Here is a 22,046-nt window from a genome sequence, read left to right as displayed (position 1 = left end):
TTAAGAGAAATAACAAAACTTCTACAACCCAACTTTTCTTCTTCTTTCAGTATATCATTTTTCCGTATATATTTAACTATTTGAGCAAATAAAAAATGGGGGTAACCGACTTAGTTTTTCTGTCAACGCGATTTTAAGTAAAAAAATGCGCTCCTTTTGCTGTGTTTTCTTGTACAACTGTGGTGCGTGCGCACACTTAATACCGGAAAATTCGAACAAACAGCGTGCGCCACTATGCGCAGAAGGGGTGCGCAGTGCAATTCAAGGGAATTACCTTAACTACCTTAATGACAGGTTGAGCTACGTGAATCCTTGAGAGGCTTCCTTGAGACCCTGAAGACATGCTCGTCAGATCTGCACTCATCTCTGATGGATGTGCAAGCCAAGCAACTGGCACAGGAAATGCTGGAATTGAATCTTTCACATGTTGACAAGGAAGTATGTACAACTATTTTATTTAAGCATTGTTGATGTATCCAGATCCTCACCCAAAATATGTTATAGCCCAGGTCTGACGTGTAATGAGAAAACCGTCTTGCTATTTTCAGGTCATGTCCTCAACAGCTCCCGAAATATGGTGCAAAATACAATCCAGCTTCCAGCAGTCTTTGAAGGAGATTACCGACCTTCTCCACAGCAAAGTGGTCTTTATTAAATCTCTTCACTTGTGAAAAGCTGGTTGTACAAACCATTGACTTTGTACATGGGTATGGTTTCATGGCCAGGAATTGAAAAAGCTTGTAACTGTGGCTTGATATGAACTCTTCAGTACCTGCATCTCATCAGTTGTGATGATCTGTTTGATACAAATCATTGATAAAACTGCTGTATGGTACAGCTGCCAGGCATTGGTAAAGTTTGTTACTGTGGCCAGATATTAACTCTTCCATACCCACATCTCGTTACTTAAGATAAGCCGGTTGGATACAAATTATTGATAAGATGTATGGAATGGTACAGTTGCCAGGCATTGGTTAAACCTGTTTATGTGGCCAGAAATTAGAACTTATCTGTCATAGATAAAGTGGCCAGACAATATCCACACTTTGGTAGTACATTTGCCTGGCATTGCTCACTCTATGAACATTGAAAACAAAGTGAGTGAGTAGAAAGAAGAATAAACCAAGAAGACATTTTCGGGCAGGCTGTCGAGGAGCCAGTACATCCTTAATGGATGATGTGTCAAAACACACAGCATTGATAGGACAAAAGATAGAATACAACTGAAGTAAAATAAAAGTAACATACCTTATTGGTACTATATTTCGCATCGCTTAAACTTTATGATATTTATTTTTTTTAATGCAAAATTAAAGAAACAGGAAATTTGATCCCCACCAACTTTGATATTGCTAAATTTGATAACCCCTCATTTTTTCGAGTCTTAATTTTTCACTTTTGTGTCACAGGTGAGATGTTAATTCGTGTATTCTTGAGGACAGAATTTGTGCTTTTGACATTTCACATTTTTTTAAATTTAACTCCCTAATAACTTTCCCACAAATCACAAAATTATCATGATATATCCAAACCTTTTTTCACAAAATTAAGTGCCTCTAAAATATAGTACTAATAAGATTTTTTTTATGCCAAATATCATATGTTTCAACCTGCATGGTTTTATTATACTTGTTGGCTAGCGCTTTTAAAAATTGTATAAATAAAGGTGTGACGTAGCATGGCACAGTTGTGTCTGGTCACTTACTACAATGCTCATAGTATTTTTTTAGAACATTGTGTCTAATTGCTTTTCACCATGGTAATGTTTATTGACGTGACCTAAAGTTTCTTGGGCTACTTATTTCTGATGACTTATCCTTGGGGCCACACTATAACTATATTATTTAAAAAAGGAAATCACCACCTTTGCATGTTAAGACAACTTAAGGGATGCGGAGTAGTTGCCTCTGAAGTGATAACAGTCTATTGCATGCTTATAAGACCTATTCTGGAATATACAGCTGTTTTTTCTAACCTATGCAGGCCATCAAAAAAGTCAAGAAATGACGCTTGCCATTGCCTATTCCCATTTGCCAAATGACGCAGCATGGCCATCTGGTGGCCCTCCTACCTTAGCAGAACATGGGAATGATGCCTGTTATCAACAAACGTGATCACTCCAACCCCCTTCTGTGACCTAGATAATGACTCTTCTGTTAGCAGAGCCAGCCTTTGCGGCTCTGGGCAGAAGATAATCTCTAATACGAACACTGAACATTTTGGACTACAGTATTGGTGTCCCACAACTATGCCAGCCAGTTGAGTTGAACCATTGTACGATCACAGTAATGTAACCTGATAATGCTTGTATTAGCATTGGCTGCAAAAGGTGTAAACAAACTTAGCAACCTATCACAGAAAATGTTCCAAATTCTTGTTGCAAAAATTAATTTATTGAAGGGATATGCTAAAATTTGACATGCTTAGTAAGCACCTTGAACAAATACACTGTAATCCGGTCTGGAATTGTCACCAAGTTCTGTGAAAACAAGGCTTAAATATACAAGTGCAGTATTGGCCACCCATCAGTTCCCTGTTTTCTGTCCTTGCAATTGGTTCATAAGGTTCTTATAAGTTTATTGTCCTTGTAATTGGTTCATAAGTCTCTCATCAGTTCCCTGTTTTCTGTCCTTGCAATTGGTTCATAAGGTTCTTATAAGTTTATTGTCCTTGTAATTGGTTCATAAGTCTCTCATCAGTTCCCTGTTTTCTGTCCTTGTAATTGGTTCATAAGTTTCTCATCTTGCATGGACATTGAAGTCAGTTTCTTGCCGATTCTCTCATGAATTTCCAGATACTTGGCGACACATCTGTCCAAACAGACAGATTCACCCTTTGTGAGGTCTCCTTCCTTGTACTTGGGAGAAATGCACTTCTTTTGACAAGCAACAGTAAGCCTGAAAACACATTCATTATGCAAACAGTGATCAAATAATACATAAACTCCCCCTCCTAAGTGTAGAGTTCATATTTGGCATTTCCAAATATTCTGTACATGTAAACACTAATAAGAAAGTAGGTATGGCAGGTAAGGCCTAGAAAACCAGCTAACACCAATTTAAAATCTCAGGGTATACCTGAAAATAAGCTAGCATTCTAGGAAAGCTCCAGAAAAGTCAAACCCAGCAAAAAGTTTTCCACTGGTCCAGAAAAGAAATCTGACCTGTTTACAAAAAAAGCGCTGTCGCCTAAATCAACAGCATGATGCTATGCAGCTCATACATAAGGACGGTGGCACAAAAAAAGGGTTTTTTCGCATGCTTATGTCCTATGCCTAGCGCACACTAGTGACATAACAACATAGGCGAACACACTCTTTTTAGCCGGACATAACGACATGGGTATAATGACATACATGTTTTTTTCTCTTATGTCGTTATGTTGAGCTTATGTCAAAATGTAGACAATTAACACTTGAACATATGAACATAAGGTTGCACGCAGCTATGTCGTTATGTCACTAGTGTGCACCAGGCATAAGAGGATAGATCTTGTCAAGGGCTATTGGGATCTGCAAGAAAATCAGGGGTAATAACGCTATTTTTCGAAATATTGAGTCATTTTTTTCACAACTAATAGCGTAAAGTTCAGTTCATTTTACTTCGAAGATAGGGAGTTATGCATAAAAAAGACAGTATTTGGTAAAGACTGGGTATGTAGTATTTGGGCATACGCTCCCGGCTCCCGGCTATCTAGACACTTCGCTGCCAAAAAGCACCGATTTTAACATGAAGAAGTGCGAGAACGAAAAGTACCACGTCACCAATACATGTATTTATGGTTTTCTTATGCGTCTCTGCAGATTACGTTCCAAATAATGACTTGATATGAAAAGGATCTAGACGGAAACTTGGTCAACACAGTTTGAAGTTAAGGTGATTTTACCTGTTGTACAAGTCTGTCATCATTTCAATCTCAAGGTCTGCGACCATCTGAGCCTTCGCGGGGTCCATGATGGCAGATGCGGTGTATTTTTCTCACGACTCGGATCCGTTTTAGCAAGGGATTGAGTAATATGTCTTTTCACGTGCTTGATCAAGAAACAACCGCCATCTTGGTTTTTAGTGGAAGATCCGCTGGTCGACTAGCGGCTCAGCAAAGGCATTGTGGGTAATACACAGGAAACCCACACCTCAGGATCCTCAGAGTAGCCTGGTAGAGTTGGGAAGGAAACAAATGGCGAAAGAAATTCAAAACGACGTACTCATAGATGTGGTAAATGTCTTTCTTCTTGTAAAAAAACAAAAACTGGAGTACAGCAAACCATCAAAATTGTAAGTACTTTTAACTCTTTATTGCGGATAAAATGAATAAATACAAAAAAGCCCAAATAGTCGTGTTCGAGAACCAGAAAAGAACAGGGCCGTAGCCAGCATGAGGTAAGTGAGGCACTCGCCTCGGTAAAATTTTGATGATAAGTGTTTCACAATTGAAAAGTATGAGATAAAACATCTGCTTTTGTTGGATTTATCATCCAGTGGCTAGCTTTGCCTCGGTGAAATTTTGGCTTCAGGCCTGGAAAGAATAAATACAATACACCAAAAACTGGTCTTTGACACTGCCAAATTTTCGTCTTTGATAAGACTTCTGAAGAAGACGAAAGAACACTTAAATTTAGCAGAGTCGCAAGACTAGTTTTTGGTGTATTGCGGATAAAATGAAGTGCTTTTTTGCATCGACCATCAAAGTTAGTGCAATGAACCTAGCCGCAGATATGTCCATTGAAATGAAATTACAAAATCTATGTACCGTCTCATCTGTAGAGACATTCCCATATTTTCAACCACTATGCTAACCTGGGTACCAGAGCTTCCAGACTTCTCGCATCCAGTGACGCTCAGCCAAAATGCAGTGATGAGCGTCGCAACATTTTGGCTGAGCGTCACTGGGCGAGAGAAGTTTGGAAGCTCTGGTACCCAGGGTACAACTTTGCTATCACCCACCCTTACCCGATTTTTAGAGGACCACTATCAAGCCTGGTTTTATGTTTGCTACGCATGTGAAGGTTCCATGACCCCAAAAAACCCTACACTGAGTATGCCCCTTCTAAATGCGCTGTGTGCATGGGTTACCTGTGGTTGGGTCATACAAGATATGATGACCTATGAGTCACAACCCTCTCCTCCCTCCATATTTTTATATGTTAGACTAAAATAGGTATTGCAGTTGATGCCATTTTTGTCTGCTGTTAAAGAAACTATATTTTGTATCAACAAAACATCTCTAAGCTAACTTATAAAACTACCAAATGTTTTTTTTTCGGCAAGCATTTGCTGTCACGAAAGCATTAGCTAAATATTGCTTTGTATTCGGGAAAAATGGCAAGCAATAAGAGAAATAAGAGTTTGAGTCTGCAAGAACTTGGAAAATAAGACTTATTTGTCAAGTATACTACAAGTCCTATTTTTAGGCATTTTTAATCATGAGCAATTCAACATGAGTAATTCTACATCTGCATACTGTGAAGCACTCCCAGAGAAGAAGGAAAAAAAACAATGACCTTTCTACCAAGTGTTACAAAATGTGCTGTCTTTTATCATACATAGATGGGAAATTTTACCAGTTGGAAATTATATTTCAAAAATAAGATAAAAAAAGTTCTGATTCAGATATGGAGGTAAGGTTGAGAAAGGCAGTAAATCCTTGTTATGCCCCTGGTATGTGTTTGACATTTTTTTATATGTTGCATGAGAATTAGTTGTTAGTGAGGATGGTGTTTTTATTAATCACCAATTCTGAAGTGCAAGTATTATTTAGCTAAGACCCTTGATAGATATTAACCCCAGTACATAATACATTGCTTTCGAGCTTCCGATAGATTCCCATAGTACTTGTTTAAGTCATAGATTTATGATATATCGTTTGTTGATTGTATAGCGTATTTTACCTAACTGGAAAACCGAAGAACATTCCTGAAGGTTCTTAAGTTATTGTTTCAGTTTATTTTAAAGGATTTACTTTAATTCCTTGACCTACGTACGATGGCTTAATGGGTGAGAGAACGTGCCCTAGCGAACTCACAAATTGTGACGCACATTGGCTTCAGGGTAAAGCAGTTTTGAACAATGCCAAAAAATGCGGTGCTTCTGCCTATTTTATATGCCAAGTAGTGTTAACCATTGTTACGACTTTAATTGTTAAGAGGAGTTAATTAGCACTTTGCTGTCTTATAAAAGCTAATTTGTATTATGCTAAGTCGTGCACTATCAAAACACGCCATGGAAAATAGTGACAATGAAAACTTCTTAGAGTTCGTAAACTTTATCAGATGTGCGAAAATGTGTATTATGGAGCGATGTGGTTGGAGCAAATGAAGTGTAAAAGATAGTGGGGTGTTTATAATACTTATCGTGTAAACAATAACCGAGGGATATGGAGCCTTTCAATCAAGGAAAAGAGGCATCGGTGGTTAAAGCGATGAGAACACTCAAGATTAAAGACAGCAAACTCGCCAGCGTGATTCTAAAGGATAATGTTGTTGAAGAGTCAAAACTCGGAAACGAGCTTGAAATGATTGCGCATTTTAAGGGAAAGCAGCAGCGGAAGATAGATTGCGAAAAGGAACGCTTTCTCGCTAGGTATAAGCGAAGAATGTTGCGTAAAAGTCATTCGTCGTCATCTTTTTTCGAGCCTGAAAACCAACGGACATGCTTATTTCCTCCTATTAAACCAGGCCGAGTTTGCCTTGCCTCTAGACGAGATATTGTTAAAACAAACTCGGCACCGAACTATACGAGACGTTCACGACACAGACTCACAGAATCTCGAGTAAACAAAGCTCAGGAATGTTATGACACTGAGATATTTACAAAGTCTCGAGTAGACAACACTCAAGAAAATGAGTGTACAGTTGACAAGGATTTTGAAAGGCAGGGAACAGAACGTCCTGCGGAACGAGAAAACAAAATCAATGAACATCAAGGGGGAGAGATTGCAGAGTCTCTTCTAATGAAGTCGTCGGAAAAGTGCAACGGGGCAACAGGAAATTATAACAATGATGAGTGTTTGACAACAAGTTCTAAACCATCTAAAACAGCACTCAAAAGATGGAAGAAAGCTGTAGAGAAAACAATGGTCAGTCAAAGTAGAACATCAGATGGACTTCCTGTGAATTCTGGAAATGGTACAAAAGATCCTCGCTTTGTCCAGTTAGTAAGGCAGCTTGTTCCAACCTTGGAGTACGGCCAATCACTGAAATACACCGAAAAGGACTTGTTAGATAAAAAGAAAAATGATACTAGGGACGAGAAAGCGTTTAGGGACAAACAAAAGACGCAGAATGCAAACCAGACGCTTTTCAAGCTTGCTCAGCAGGCACAATTGTACAAGGCGAAACTTTCAACGGACGCTAGTCTTGATGGAACAGGAGCCACTGAAGACACGTAAAAGCAGCCCTAAAATCATACACTGAAAGCAGCATTGAGCCCTCAAAAAGCATAGAGAAGTAAGCACTGAGCCCTAAAAAAGCATAAGGGTAAAAACAGAGGTTGAAGCCCTAAAAAAGCATGGAGGTGAAAGAAGAGCATAGTCCTCAAAAGGAAAAGAGGAAAAGAGTATAAATGTGAAAACAGAGGTTTAAGCCCTACAAAAGCATAGAGGTGAAAGTAGAGCATAGTCCTTAAAAGGAAAAGGGTAAGAAAGAGATGGAAACAGATCTTAAAAGCTCTCAAAAAGGAAAGAGGTGAAGACAGAGCATCGAGCCCTCAAAAAGCAATGTACATCTTTCCTGCAAACGCCAGAATGATATGTGGTCGCCAAATATCCTCCAATAAATGTTAAGTTTGTGGAATAAAGAAGATTAAAGTTGAAACACTTCTACAAAAAAAAACTAGAAAAATAAGAGGTTTCCATTCTTTTTGTTGGAAGTTGGAACTCCTTTTCCGAATCTTTAAAACTGTATGATATAATGAACGTACTTTTTGTTATGATCGACCAATATTTTATATTACGGGACTAGACAATTATAGTACAGTGGTTTTATTTATTCAAATAAATACAGTTAGAGTAGTGTGCTTAAAAGTTTATGTTTTACATACTTTGGATTTAGGGGAGGGAACTGTAATCATTGATAATAAATTTTGATCCTGAAAAGCCAGCTAGCCGGCTCGGGTTATTTGGAACGGGGTTATTCGGAAGACCTATATGCGCGCGCCTAAAAATTCTCAATATTCGAAGACAAAATGCTTCCGAATAACCCCGAATGAAAGCAGGCTATTTCTGAAACTGAAATTTGTTAAACTGAAAAAAACACAGCAGTAGTTATACTAACAAATTCGGGTCAAGATTGGCGATGAAATGACTAAGCCTTACCATAATCCGGCGCTAAACCCGTCTTATAAGTCATTCCATGTAAATCACTCGATGCACCTGTCGGACAGTGGCAGTTTTCTATTTAAATAAATTTAAAATCTCCTAAAAATCCCGCAATCTCTATTCGTTAAGATCCATGAAATATGACTTTTTCAATCTTATACTTTAATTTTTTTTATAAGCAACAATAACGTGCTAAAGTCATTTTAGTGTAAATAAAAAGTGAGATTAAATTACAATAGAATATCATTATATTGACTCCAATACCAGAATTTTTGTAGCGATGTTTGCTTTTATCTAGCAACACAAACACTCGTTCTCGCTTTTCAGTCAACTCCCAGTTTTCCGCTGATTGTACAGAGCTGTTAACTGTGCTCACTTTAGAGGCAAGTTACGATTCGTGGCGCTAAGTACACGGCGGATAGGTATAACCGCAGGAGTTGTTTTGGTTTGTAATGCAGCCCACATTTATAGCGTTCAACCCGCTTGATTTCCGTTTTCATTCTGTTAACGGCAACTTGCTCTCTTCGCTTTGGAACAAAACACACTGAATTCTTGTACGAAGTTGCAGCTTTCGTGTTGTTGTGCTCCGGGTAATGGATGATCGAGGAGACGTGTTTTCTGCAAGTCACTTTAGGATAAAACTGGAGCTCACTGACATGGCTGAATATCGGCTCGTTTTGACTCGTGTATTGATAACTGTACAGTTTCATCGGTCCCCGAGAGAATAAGCACATACCATCTGTGAAATTCTCTGGCGCTAGCTTCATCAGACCTTTTGTACTGATAGGATTTTCAGGATAGATGCATTCGTAACTCCACTTGACCCCTGGAAAAAACATGATGATGTGAACTAATTTTTCACTTGAAATATACCACAGTATAACCACAGTTTAGAATTTCACTCATTACTTATCCGGGGCTAAAATTTGCGTTAATGTTGTTAATTTCACCACTGGGTAATTTGATTGGTCCTCTAATCATGTCGCAACAATTGTTTTAGGTTGTTAGTCTTTTTGAAGCAACGGCGTTTTTTTAACCTAACATGGTTATATATAACGATATCAATCATATTTTTTCACCTGTCTTTCGATAAAAATGTCATACAGGATGTTAAATCCGCTGTGGTTAAAGGAAAATGCGATTGTTACATAGACTTTTCCTGCGCACACCACCAAAAAAGAAAAGAAAGCAATTTTCAAGGTTGTAAAATCGGGGTTATGTGAGGGCAGAAATGCCTCGCATACATTTCTTTCCAAAATGTTTATATTTTAATAGTAGTATTCTATTTAGTCTAGCTGTAGGGACAGGAATCTGCAATAACGTTCACATCATGCTGATCATGAATGTCTAAAACATTCAATAGTTTCATTTGTTATGATTCTTTGTCTTTTGCTTAAAATAGATGCATATTACAGAGGCGGTGGCGGGGGGTGGGACAGGATGAGATATCTTCATACTCTAAATCATAAAATTAAGATTCCTAGGATGCAAATTTGTCCGTTAACGGTGTAACGAGTTTTCAATAGAAGTTTGTATGAAAATAGCCAGCAAGCCAGCTCTCGTTGCATTTTGGGTTAGTCGAAATGTTTTGCACCGTTTGGATTCTTTATCCATGGAGCCATTGACGGCTATTCAAGGCGAATTCTCTGGCTAGAGGTCGCGTCGACAAATAAAAACCCAAGAGTATTCGCTTCTTTCTACCTGGGTGTAGTGGCACAACTTAGTGTCGTCGGTAGACGAATACGTTCGGATAGAGGGACAGAAAGCACAGTCATCAGTGCACTGCAGCAGTTTTTCAGATGGCAGGATAATGACGAGTTCTCATCGGCCAAAAGTTTTATCCAGGGTAAAAGTAGTTCCAACCAGCGCATAGAAGCCTGGTGGTCTAAGCTTCGGGATGGAGGAGGAGGGTGGTGGATAAACTTATTCAGAGATATGCGAGATTCTGGAATTTATAACGACGATGACTGTCTTGCAAACGATTGCTTGAAATTTTGTTTCCTTCCTATCCTGCGTAAAGAACTACACCTCGTTGCAGAGCTTTGGAACACCCACACCATTGCAAGTCAAAAGCGCCACGAAGTCATTGGTGGAAAGCCAGATGTGCTCTTTTTCATGCCGGAGCTATACAATACAGAAAACTATCTACGCCATGTAGACTTAGAAGACGTGCAAGCCTGCAAGTGCATGTATACCGAATCCTGTGAAGACTACAGCGGAAATATGGAGGAGCTGGTGCAACTCATAAAGCCAAACTACACCCCACCAACTGACGCAGCTGAGGCTCTGGAATTATTTTCAGAAATCACACAGAAACTTAAAGAGTTTGACCAATTTTATTGTAGCAGATGATTAAGGAGACCGAGTATTCACGTAACATGAGGACCATATTCACCCCGTTTCAGAAATGTAATTGTGTAGTTTATACAGAGACAAGATAATGTTGTTGTTTTATTTAACTGGTTTTTGATGGCTTGTATTATATTCTATCCAAGGGCGGACCCAGGATTCCCAAAGGAGGGGGGGGGGGGGGGGGGCACCGACGGAAGGTAAATGTGTGTAAATTAAATCCCATACATTACCACGGAGGGCATCGATATTTCCAGTGGAATCACACAACATCCTAAAGTTATGCTAATAGAGAGCTTAAGCAAGTCAACACGAACGGCATCAAAAACGGCGCGCGCGCTCACGAATTGCTGAAAAACGGCGTTGGCGTCCGTGACAGGAAATCTAGAACGGCATTTTCACTATTTTTACGTCTACGCGCGCGGTCACGAACGTCAACGCCGTTTTTCCAACAATTCGTCAGAGCGCGCGCCGTTTTTAATGCCGTTCGTGTTGACTTGCTTAAGCTCTCTAATATTACACATTGCTATTTTTACGGAAAATCGAAATACTGCGGCATACCGATAATAGAGAGCTTAAGCAAGCTTAAGCAACGCCGTTTTTCAGCAATTCGTGAGCGCGCGCGCCGTTTTGGATGCCGTTCGTGTTGACTTGCTTAAGCTCTCTAATAATTCCACACAATCATGTATTATGTAAATTAGATATGAGTGTATTATACATGGTCAATCAATCAATCAATTTTATTTATCACCTTTTAAACTCTTTCAATTTTCTCGTTTCTCTCGTTTCTCCGCGGGGGGCACCTCCCCCAAACACACCCACACACATTTACATGAGTTACATGAGGGCCCAGTTTCGACCAGTTTTCCAAGGGATGCTTAAATGCAGCCTATCACAAATTTGTTATACAGTTTAAGGAGGCTTGATTCGGTTAATTGACATTGACTTGTTTTGTGCTAAATGTTTTTCTACTCAATACTTTCAATGCATGAGCCGCTTCCAAACATATACATTGAAATGCCATAATTGGTTACCATAAAAATGACAAAGGAGGGAGTGACAAAGGAGGTCAGTAAAACACTGTTATCTGTGTATAACCCACTACTACTACAAGCCCCATAGCACCTGAAAAACATACCGCCAGACGAAAAACATACCAAAAAACATACCGCCATACTGAGACATCTTGCAAAGTAAACTTCACCAGATTAAGCTAGATTGGGATATTCAAGGATATGATATTTTTATTATACTTAAAAGAGGGTCAGGGGATTTTATTTGGTTGTATGGAAGATCTTACCAGCCACCCCCCCCCCCCCCCCTTCACCACCAGCCAACCATCCCCTGTTATAACAAAAGAATGGTCCATTGTTCTGAGATATTTTGTAGAAACCCTTTGCAGCACCCCTATGAGATTGCCCCAAACAATGGCTGAGTACTCCCAGTGTCCAGTGTATTGCTGATAATTGCTTATTAGATAGTTTGTATACATTGAAGTGTAGCAACCAAGATATATATGATATAACACACTGGTTTGTCATACATACTAGTGATTGTTTGGGACTAATACTCACAAGCTTCAGGTGCTGCTGATGATTTTTCTGCCAGCACACTTTTTATTGTGGCAACTTGGCCAATAGCTATTCCCATTCTATCGTACTGCGATTCAGTCAAATGGGTCAGTGTCTTTGTAGTATAGACCTATAAAGAATATATAAGTCTTAAGGTGATGATTCATAACAAAGCATCCATGGAGTAAGTTGACACTGTATTGTTCATGGAGTAGAAGGGGGAGGTGTGGTAAGAACCAAGGGTTGGGGGGAGGGATGGAGTCTCACCATACAAAAAAAAAAAACGATTTCAACCCTATGATAGCACATTGGGTGTGGTCAAAGCAATTTCTAACTATGAACTGAAAGCAACACATTTTCAGTTTTCCAGAATTGTTACTGCCATCAAGCACATCTCTTTTTTTATGTCTTTCATGCCCAGTTGCTATTAGCATATGATAAGGCAGAAAACATTTGAACACCCCCTAAGGGATATAGTACTTGGTAGAATTCTATACCCTAAAACACAGGATGATCACACCTGTCTACTTTTATAGAGAGGGGGCAATAAGTTGTGATTATAGGAAGTGGATTGTGGGCGAAATTGCACTCAATCATAAATTATTTGTAGGAGAAAAATGATGATAACTATAGTTGTGATGGCTATATGTTAGCTCTGTGGCTATGCAGTTTCTGGTTCAGGTTATTTGACACTGGTTATATCATTTTCAATGAACGGGAGTCAGAATGAATGAAAGTAGGGATTGCAAAATTCAATATTTTTATCTATAGTTCTAACAAGATAATATCATAGTCTACAACACAGAAAATAGTACATTAACTATACCTTGTTTTTAACAAATGTTGCCTTCAAATCGCCAAGACTGTTTAAGTCCAAGAGTTGAACAAGCTATTATAATAGAACATGTGTTAAAACAGGGTTTGTAAAGGTTTAAATATATTTCAGAATATATTTCAGGGATTTGTAAATCTCTATTCTCATGGGAGTGACTTTGTAATTCTCGCGTATATTAGTCAATGTTCGTGTATCCAGAGACTAATATAACTCCCTGACTCTAATGTCAACAAAGTGTTTTTTTATAATTGTCTCTTCAGTAAAAAAAAACACAATCTGCTGCCTCTGGCATAAGCAGCTGGTTAGGCCTAAAAAAGAAGCAAAGTATACGGGATACTCACCTCCTTGTCCATTTCGCCTTCCATGTTGTTGCCCTGATCGATGCACGTGCCTAAAGGCTTAGAGACCTGGCCGAAACTATTATCACTGAAATTATCATCTCTGAAATTACCATCTCTGAAATTATTATCTCTGAAATTATCATCTCTGAAGTTAACATCTCTGAAATTATCATCTCTGAAATTATCATCTCTGAAGTTAACATCTCTGAAATTATCATCTCTGAAATTATTATCTCTGAAATCTGATGGCCCTTCTCGGCTTTCGTAGTTATCAAATGCTAATAACTCTGAAGCGTTATCCATCTCCAGGGTTGTATTCCCTGTGTGGCTCTACTCTCGAGAGCGTCTCCTTCCAAAAGTACCTAGGCGTCTATATCAAGCCGACGTTGGAACAAGCAAGCAGACGAAGTAAAAAAAAAAGCGAACAGAGTCTTATCTATCTTACAAATGAACCCTTCTTCGTGCCCTTCCTTCCCCCCCGATCTAAGAGGGGGGCCGAGGGGGGGGGTGCGCAGTCCTCGGTGTCACATACAAAAAGCATAGGATTTTAAGAGGGTGCGCGCGCAACCTGCGCACCCCCTTGTGTACGTGCCTGGGTAACACATTGACTCCTGGCTATTTTTTTAGCTGAATTTTACAAAAAAACAGACCGAAAACAGATACCCCCCCCCCCCCCCTATTTTGAGTTTTTTTTACAGTTCGTTAAAGTCAAACACCGCTGCACCTATTCAGCGGTATCCTAGCTTTCCAACAGTGCTTTGCGGTCCCATTTTAAATCCCTCGTCGCTGTGTCATTGCGAGCACAAATTGATGGTTGCTTGTATTTTTTATAAAAAAAAAACAGTTATGAGCTTATTGGGAGAGTGCCTTTAGGACATCATGAAGTCTATTGGGGTATAATTGAGTGCTGTTTTTATGGATATTTGCAAGCAAAGGTGAATTCATGGTGATTTTTTCTTGTTTGGCTTTGCCTGGATGAGAAAATAATTTTCCAATGAATCACCACAGTTCTCCTAAATGCTGTCTTTTCTGAAACCAAATTGATTCCAAAATTGTTTACACTGCTATTCTGGGTTTGTATGACCTGGAATTGATTTGTTTGGCTTTGGGGTGAAAAGACTTATGTCTGACTTTGGGGAGGCTTTGGGCTGGTTGAAATTCCATTTTCTTCTGACGTCTTAACCAATCCATTAGAGCCAGTGCCCGTAATAATTGTCAGTTCTCTCAGTGAGTTCTCGCTTCACTCTCTGCCCCTTGGACTAGATTGTTTGTCGTGCTAACAAACTCAATTGTAGATTTGCTTTGAAAAGCCCTGTTTTGTTCCGCACAAGGAGAGGGGGATTATCTGTCTCTACACCTGCATAATTAAATCATAGAAACTGGGAGCCATGTTTGCCATGATTTACGTATAATGAAATTGTGCAAAAGTCAAAATCATATTGGCGAGATGACTGATTTGTATAAAATAGCCTTTTTTAGTACACAACTTATGTTAAATTTTTTATTATTATTTCATACAAGTGTATTACTCATCAGTAGAAATCTTTTAATTAAAACACCCACAATACATTCAGATATCTCAGGTAATATTTAGAAATACGAGAAAAATTTATCTCTTGATAAGGTACAGCAACAAACCCACGCAATGTACTGTACAGAGAAGAGTCTAGGGAGCTTAAATGTTTATGCTCTTTTGTAGTCAGAAGTCTCATAAAAAATATTTTTTTTCTAGCAAGAAATATAAAAAGATTTGGGCTGGAAACAAAGATTCTAATATTTTGTGTAAATAAATGCGTGAATTCCAAAATCCGAAATATGACCTCAAATCAACATAATGTATCAATCACGCTCTCTCGTCCCAGCATAGAATTGCACGAAAAAATAACGAGATAAGTGGTAAATTTTTAAAGGCTTCCTTCACGGAGCCCTAGATAGTAAAAGTAAAAAAAAAAACCTTATCACAATTCGGCACACAAGCGGGAATCTTTAATGACAGCCGTAAACCTCATAAGCGCTCTATTATTATTTCGCGTTATTATTTAGCACGTATTGTGTAGGGTGTACGATATACATACGACGTTTTTATCGCTCTATAATATACAAAAAAAAAATCCTGGATTCACGCATACACCGAGCTCCCGGTATCCTCCGACATTTGCAGGCTCGCCATGTACCTTTTTCTACGGTTCATTTTGTAGACGCGAATTCTCTCTTCCTCGGCGTTGGGGTCGTCAAGAGTATTGTCCCACCGAAGACTTTCGTTTGTAGCCCTCTCTGGTGTGGTTTGTCTTTCATTTGTGTTAAGTCTTTTGTTGTCTAAATCCGACGAAGAGTTTGTACAATGTGGCGATATAAAGTTTTCGGCGCTACTACTAGTGCTTCGTCCATCTGTACTGCTTGTACGAAAATCCGTAGAGTTTTCTTCCTGCCCCGAAGACGAGCGTCCCTTTGTTGATCTGCTAGTACCTCTACGCGAATGAGATTTTTTACTAGAGCGCTCTAAAACACAGAAAGCCAATTAGAATCGGTTAATAATGTATCGGAAGCTCTTATAAACTGTTGGTGTTAAATAAAAAACAAAGTAATTATCTCGATAATCATTACTAGTGAGTTGAACAACGAGTAAACAAAGCATACCTTCGCATGCTGTGTCGGAACCCGAGTTTGACTCCTTCCTTACACATGATTTCGATAAATCCTTTTTCTTTTTCTTCTTTGACCTTTTCGATTTGTCTGTTGGCGACGACGTGCTGTTTTTCCTGGCATTTGTAGGCATTTTGAAAGATTTTTCTACATCACTAGCGCGTTAGCTAGCGGCCGTAACACGGCACCATGGCGATGTACCCTCGAGTGCTGGTGTCAAAAAACCCTTTCGATGACCAAACAATGACTTGTCACGCATGGGCAGTCACGCATTCCGCGCGCTTGACAACAAGGCTTGGTCACACAACCTATAGCCGCGAATGCAATGATGATTCAAATTAATTTTGCCAAAAAAGAAAGAAATATATTTGTAAATTTCCTCTTTTTCATTTATTCTGAATATTTGATTTAAAAAAAATGTTTTTTGCTTATTTCTTTTACATCTCACCGTTTGCCGGCGCCATATTTTGTACATTATTGCATTAATTTTTTGGATTCTGATTTTTTGGATTTTGAATTTTTATAAAAATTCACGAAAATGATGTGACACGTAAAAAAAGTGTCGCGAAACCTTATAAAGAATATATATTCATTAATACCATTCTAAACTGGTGCCGAACTGAAAAAGTATGCGACCAAAGATGTAGCTTTTGGGCAGGTTTAACTCTTGACTCATACCTTTATTAAAATAATGTACATCGTACCGTAAGCTAAGGGTTGAATTGGACAATTATGGGCTGTAGTTAAGAGTATTTTGGAACTCGATTTAGCCAAGGCGTGTTTTTGTTTTGTTTTTGTGATTTTGTTTGTTTGTTTTATTTTTTTGCAAATTCAAATATTCGATAAGCAGAACATTACCTTTTGCGACAGTTTTGATGATCAGAGAACAGATTCAATTCCACCACTTATCCTGCTTAATCTTATTGTGCCCAAACCACAAAATTGCTGCGGAAATAAAGTGACCTGGCGCAAAAATCAATGTAAAAAATTATGTTGGCGTATTCCCAGCCGTAATCTCCAACTCTATACAGAAAATAAAAAAAAATCGATTTTTTTGTTACTGAAAAATTACCCCCCTTAACATTAGGAACTGATTAGGAACTGACTAGGAACCAAGAAAGATTTAGGAACCAGAGAACCAGGATAACCTCGGTCCTGGTTTTTATGAAAATAGTAAAAGTCTCGAAATTAAATTGTCGCGACATATCTTAAGATTTTGATGTCGTTTATTAAGTGTTTTGAGGTAGATAATATGCGTTTATTCAGTTGAAACTTTTGAACAAGTTTTTGTGATATCTTGATTTGGTTGTTTATGCCCAGCAATTTTAATACAACGCTATTATCTCATTATCGAGACACTTTTGCTTAGACAGGACTCAAGCTGCAGAACTCAGTAATGATTTCTTTGGAATTTAAAACTACCAGTAGTCAATTCTGCTGTTTTCCTAATTCCATTTCTCTTAGAATCCGTGCTATTATTTGACTGGAGTAGTTCCTATCACCTTGGTGGATGCAAGAAATCAAGGTCATTTGTCCACGAGTTCCAATTCTTCTTGATCTTTGACATGGAACTTAGTCCACACTTGCCCAATAACTTACTATCAACTATTATATACTATACTTTATTATCTTCCAGTCCAGTAAAGATTTTCTAATTTTTTTTACCAGAGAAATTTAGCTTGGTCCTCAATTCGTTCCTTTTTTTTTCACCCTCTTTAACCTCGGTCAAGCTTTAATTGGTGCTGGTTTCGAGGTCGTGTTTTAGTTTCGCGGTCGCCATGGATACCCAAGTTGTGAACACATGCTGGGCTATCCCGTAAACGTTAATAACAATTGTGAAGATAGTGCCCATTAGCCATGTGACCGGGACCGGTATAATGCATGTTGTACTGCGATGATGTTGGCTATCCCGTGCGCCTTCGCAGATAAGTTTCTTTTGGCCGCTCTGCAGTATTCCTTGACTCTAAACATGTAGATGACGGGATTGCACAACGGGTTCAAACTGGTTATCAAACACATCAAAGCTTGGAAACATTGGCCCCATGCCTGCACCAATCAAAGGTAGCCACGTCAGCAATGACGTAATGGTCACCAGTAGCAACGTTTTGGCGAGTTCCCGCTCTTTTTGGATGGTTCTCTGAAGGTCGGACTGGTTGTGAAGCTGGCGCTGTTTTTTGACATTGATAAAAGCCGTGGCATATGATGATGTCAGTGTTACCAAGGCAACGGCGCCTATTGCGATCAAGATTTGTAGCGCTATCGATGCGTAAACGTTAATAACAATTGTGAAAATAGTGCCCATTAGCCATGTGACCGGGACCGGTATAATGCATGTTGTACTGCGATGATGTTATGGCCAAACAGTGGCGAACATTTGTTCAATAGCAATAAACACCAGGGACATAATGTTCGCGTTCGTCAGGAAAACAAATATCGACCCCTGGTTTAAACTTTAGAACCTTTAAAGGCTAATATCGCCAGAACGTTGGTTAGAGGACTAGTTTGCGTATGGAATCACCTCCCGTACAGTCTCCGCAAGGGCCGGGACTAGGGTAGCCCCAGTAAGGAGATCAGAGAGGGCGAGGTTAACCACGAGGTACATTCTTCGCTTTCTCAGGTGCGAGTTGATCATCAGCGTGGTGACGGTCAGTAAGTTGAACAACACAATAGTAACACCGACCACAAGGAAACAACAGAACATCAAAATGAACGGCGCGGTGGAAGGGAGCTTAAGTCCACCACCAGAGTTAGTCGTCGTCGAGACAGTAGCCATCGTCGACCTGGTCACCTTGACAAATTTTGCTGACCCGCGAGAGTTGGCTCACCGTCAGGTGATGTGCAGGCCCGTACCAAAGGGGGGGAGGGGGTGCAGGGGGTGCGGACCCCAACAACGGCAGAAAATCCACTTCCGGTCCGCAATAAACGTGCTATTCGTGTAGACTAAACTTTAAAGCATAAGCAAATTAGATAAAAAAGGCATTCTAGATCACTCTGGTATATAATAAATCTATATGTCAAACTTTTTTGTAGCAAAATCCGAAAAACAAGTCCCATATGGCACTAAAAATCCCTTTTTTTAATCATTCAATTCAACCCCTCCACCCCACCCCCCCATGGAAAATTAGGTCTACTTTTTCGGGTGTCGCACCACCCCCCCTCCCCAAGAAAACTCCTGGGTACTTCTTCAATATATTCAAAGTATATTCAAAGTATATTAAAAGTATTCAAAGTCAGAATGCTGCATTAAGACCGACAGTATGCGATCCGAATTTTTTAAATGCAATAGAGGAGTTCGCCAAGGATGTATTCTTTCTCCGCTATTATTTCATTTGTATCTAAATGACATTCCCTCTCTTTTACAGAACGCAGTTGGTCTTGACCCCGTTCTTTTGCCCAATGGGGTCCCTTAAACTCCTTGTTTTATGCTGATGATCTGGTTCTTATCTCAACCAGTGCTTCGGGACTACAAAAATCGATTAATTTGATAGATCAATTCTGTAAAGATTGGTTAATGTCTGTAAATCAAAAGAAAACAAAAGTAGTTATTTTTCAAAAACAATGCCGGAAACTGACTCTTCAAAAATTTCGCTTTTTCTTAAATGGCTCACAACTAGATAACGTAACAGAATATAAATACTTAGGGTGTACTTTTACTACAAACGGTAATTTCACAATTTCGAAACTGCGGTCAGTTGAAAAAACAAGACGCTCTATCTTTGCAGTCAAGCGCTATCTCAATTTTAATAGATTCCCTATCAAGTTAAATAACAAGTTATTTAACGCACTCTTCTCGCCGATCCTATTGTACAACTCGGACGTATGGGGAGCTTACGATGCGATAAATTTTCAAAAATGGGAAACAGACCCCATAGAACACTTGCATTGCCAATTTTTCAAATACTACTTTGGCTTGAACAAACGCGCCCCGAATGTCTCTGCCCGAAATGAGGCCGGCAGATTATCGCTAAAATCAACAATATTACGTAACACCCTACTGTTTTGGCTCCATATTCAAGCATTACCAGAAAATAGTATTGCCAAACAATGCCTGAAAATTTCTAGCGAATTGACATGTTCGGGTAAATCGAGCTTCATGTCCTCAATATGTAAGATACTAGAAACATTTGATGCCCCATATAATAAGGAGACGATTTATAACAAATTTAAACTAGGAAAATTAATCACAAATATTACAAACGAATCTAAACGTCATCAAATGGATCTTATAAATCTGAACAAAAAGCTAACTTTCTACTCCTCTATCAAAAAAGACAAAATCTAGTGAATGCTATGATAAAATACTTAAGATGGAACACAGAAAAGCTTTAGCCAAACTCAGACTAGGGAATCTTAATCTAAACATAGAAACAGGTAGACACACAAAACCTCCGATTCCAAGAGAGAAGCGTATCTGCCAGATTTGTAACACTTTAGAGGATGAAAAACATTTCATGCTTTTCTGCGTCTCATCCCACTCTGAACGAAAGCAATTATTTTCTGATATCCAATCCCACTACATTTTCTTTGACAATCTAAGTAATGATGATAAAATTCTGTTCCTTTTTAATAATGTTGACCCTTTTGTGAATAAGAAAGTAGCCCACTTTATATGCAAAACATTTAAATCAAGACCGAATACTCCCATTTAAGCCATATTATGTTATGCAATACCATCAATGTAAATGGAATGCAAATAAATAAATGAAAAAAATATATCATGAGAAGATCGTTATGGAAGCTTCTCTCGTTCCAACTTGCTTATCCTGAACTAACTGATTAAGTAGTCTTTCTTTACAGTCCCCAAACTTCCCTTCAATAAAAAAAATGATTAGTTTAAGTATTAGAAAACCATGTACCAATCTTTCCTTCTCATAAAAAATGAGCAACTTCTGGATAATTATATAAACTAAAGATCATTCACTGGAGTTAAATAGGCCCTGGCCTTCATGCTTTTACCGACGGCAATAGTGTTCCCCTTCACAAGGATACCTCTTTTTATACGGTGTTAATTCAGACGATTCGTCATTATTAGTAGCTTGAGTAAATTTGTTATCTGATCCTTGAAGCAAAAAGTAAACGAGAAAGAGTCGTCTTATTCCTTCTGTTTGTTTTGTTAGCTTAAGACAATCATCAATACCGGGAGCGTCCTAGTTATCTTTTTCTAGTTATCGTCATTAATATGACTTTTCACTTTTTTAAAGTTTTTTTTTTCATTACAAAAAATGCTTATGAGGAATGCCGTGCACATAAGCCTTAATTCTAGCTGATGACGATTATTATCTTAATGAGAGCCGAGAAAATTAAAGGTGAAAATAGAATTGCAACGACTGCATCAAGACTTTACAGTTGCATGTGATTAACCTTCGCTTCAATAGCGATGGCTGGGGGACGACGACGCCGCAATTGCGCGCTAAAAAAAATAAGGTAGAGCGCGCTGACATTTTGCGTGTGCGCCGTCCATGTGACTTCCCGCCGTGGTTAGTAACTGGACCAAAACTACCACCACGAACACGACCTGCAAGCCGAATTCGAAAAGCACTCTAAAATCAGTGCTTAGGTCTCTCCGTTCAGTGGAGCATTTTTTTTTTTTTTTTTTGCTTTAAAGGACATTGTCTAATCCATTCATATGTGTTTAAAGAAAGCATTCAAAGAATATAAAAAAATACACTCATTTTTATATAACAAAGTCTAATTATAAGTTGAGGCTGGGCCGTTCTTATTTTTGGAAAGATGATGGATGCGACTTGAAGAAGAGTGTTATCGTACCAGCTGTGTTTGTGTGTAGACTGTAAGTATTTCACATAAGAGTATAACTCTATACACTTTCTTTTGCGCTTTAAACTTAGCAGTCATTTGTCAAGAATCCCGTTTAAAGCACATGAAGGGAATTTGCGAAGCAGTTCACACTTCGAACAACCGTTTTCGGTTTTGAAAATGATATCTTGAAAAGCATGAAACTATTGCTTTGAGACGTATGTCGACTCAATCCCCAGA

General features: G+C 38.8%; 4 protein-coding genes and 1 long non-coding RNA gene across 6 annotated transcripts in view; 3 read left to right on the top strand and 2 right to left on the bottom strand.

Moving 5' to 3' along the window:
- Positions 1 to 1,682, top strand: part of LOC5519631 (N-alpha-acetyltransferase 25, NatB auxiliary subunit) — a 30,088-nt gene extending 28,406 nt beyond the window's left edge. For both annotated transcript variants that reach the window (XM_048726732.1, XM_001639558.3), the window contains 2 exons: positions 295 to 438; positions 549 to 1,682. In XM_048726732.1, coding sequence (XP_048582689.1) covers positions 295 to 438; positions 549 to 671 — 267 coding nt within the window. In that variant the 3' untranslated portion in view covers positions 672 to 1,682. The remainder of the gene's footprint in view (positions 1 to 294; positions 439 to 548) is intronic.
- Positions 1,683 to 1,744: 62 nt separating this feature from the next.
- On the bottom strand, positions 1,745 to 4,093 carry LOC5519630 (mitochondrial import inner membrane translocase subunit Tim10). Its single transcript, XM_001639460.3, has 2 exons — positions 3,886 to 4,093; positions 1,745 to 2,897 (listed from the first exon to the last, which is right to left on the bottom strand). The coding sequence occupies exons 1-2, from the start codon at positions 3,951 to 3,953 to the stop codon at positions 2,696 to 2,698; spliced, it is 270 nt and encodes an 89-aa protein (XP_001639510.1). The 5' UTR covers positions 3,954 to 4,093; the 3' UTR covers positions 1,745 to 2,695.
- Positions 4,094 to 6,180: 2,087 nt separating this feature from the next.
- LOC5519724 lies at positions 6,181 to 8,007 on the top strand. Its single transcript, XM_001639557.3, has one exon. The coding sequence runs from the start codon at positions 6,373 to 6,375 to the stop codon at positions 7,384 to 7,386; it is 1,014 nt and encodes a 337-aa protein (XP_001639607.2). The 5' UTR covers positions 6,181 to 6,372; the 3' UTR covers positions 7,387 to 8,007.
- A 6,889-nt stretch (positions 8,008 to 14,896) lies between these two features.
- Positions 14,897 to 16,295, bottom strand: LOC5519722 (protein LIAT1). The gene is made up of 2 exons (XM_032364470.2): positions 16,047 to 16,295; positions 14,897 to 15,908 (listed from the first exon to the last, which is right to left on the bottom strand). The coding sequence occupies exons 1-2, from the start codon at positions 16,183 to 16,185 to the stop codon at positions 15,529 to 15,531; spliced, it is 519 nt and encodes a 172-aa protein (XP_032220361.2). The 5' UTR covers positions 16,186 to 16,295; the 3' UTR covers positions 14,897 to 15,528.
- Positions 16,296 to 16,534: 239 nt separating this feature from the next.
- LOC125561912 lies at positions 16,535 to 20,865 on the top strand. Its single transcript, XR_007307604.1, has 2 exons — positions 16,535 to 18,883; positions 19,415 to 20,865. It is a non-coding gene; the product is annotated as an uncharacterized LOC125561912 (long non-coding RNA).
- Positions 20,866 to 22,046: the final 1,181 nt, after the last annotated feature.

The sequence above is a fragment of the Nematostella vectensis genome, chromosome 4 (assembly GCF_932526225.1).
Source record: "Nematostella vectensis chromosome 4, jaNemVect1.1, whole genome shotgun sequence".
Lineage (NCBI taxonomy): Eukaryota > Metazoa > Cnidaria > Anthozoa > Actiniaria > Edwardsiidae > Nematostella > Nematostella vectensis.
The sequence above is the reverse complement of the archived record's forward strand: the minus strand, read 5'-3'. Positions and strand labels throughout refer to the sequence as shown.

Bases quoted from the DNA above. Each gene is read 5' to 3' on its own strand.
- LOC5519722 (XM_032364470.2), bottom strand. From the start codon at position 16,185: ATGCCTACAAATGCCAGGAAAAACAGCACGTCGTCGCCAACAGACAAA. The intron at 15,909-16,046 runs GTATGCTTTGTT...TCTGTGTTTTAG, and splicing joins TTCCGACACAGCATGCGAAG to AGCGCTCTAGTAAAAAATCT.
- LOC5519630 (XM_001639460.3), bottom strand. From the start codon at position 3,953: ATGGACCCCGCGAAGGCTCAGATGGTCGCAGACCTTGAGATTGAAATG. The intron at 2,898-3,885 runs GTAAAATCACCT...ATGTGTTTTCAG, and splicing joins ATGACAGACTTGTACAACAG to GCTTACTGTTGCTTGTCAAA.
- LOC5519724 (XM_001639557.3), top strand. From the start codon at position 6,373: ATGGAGCCTTTCAATCAAGGAAAAGAGGCATCGGTGGTTAAAGCGATG.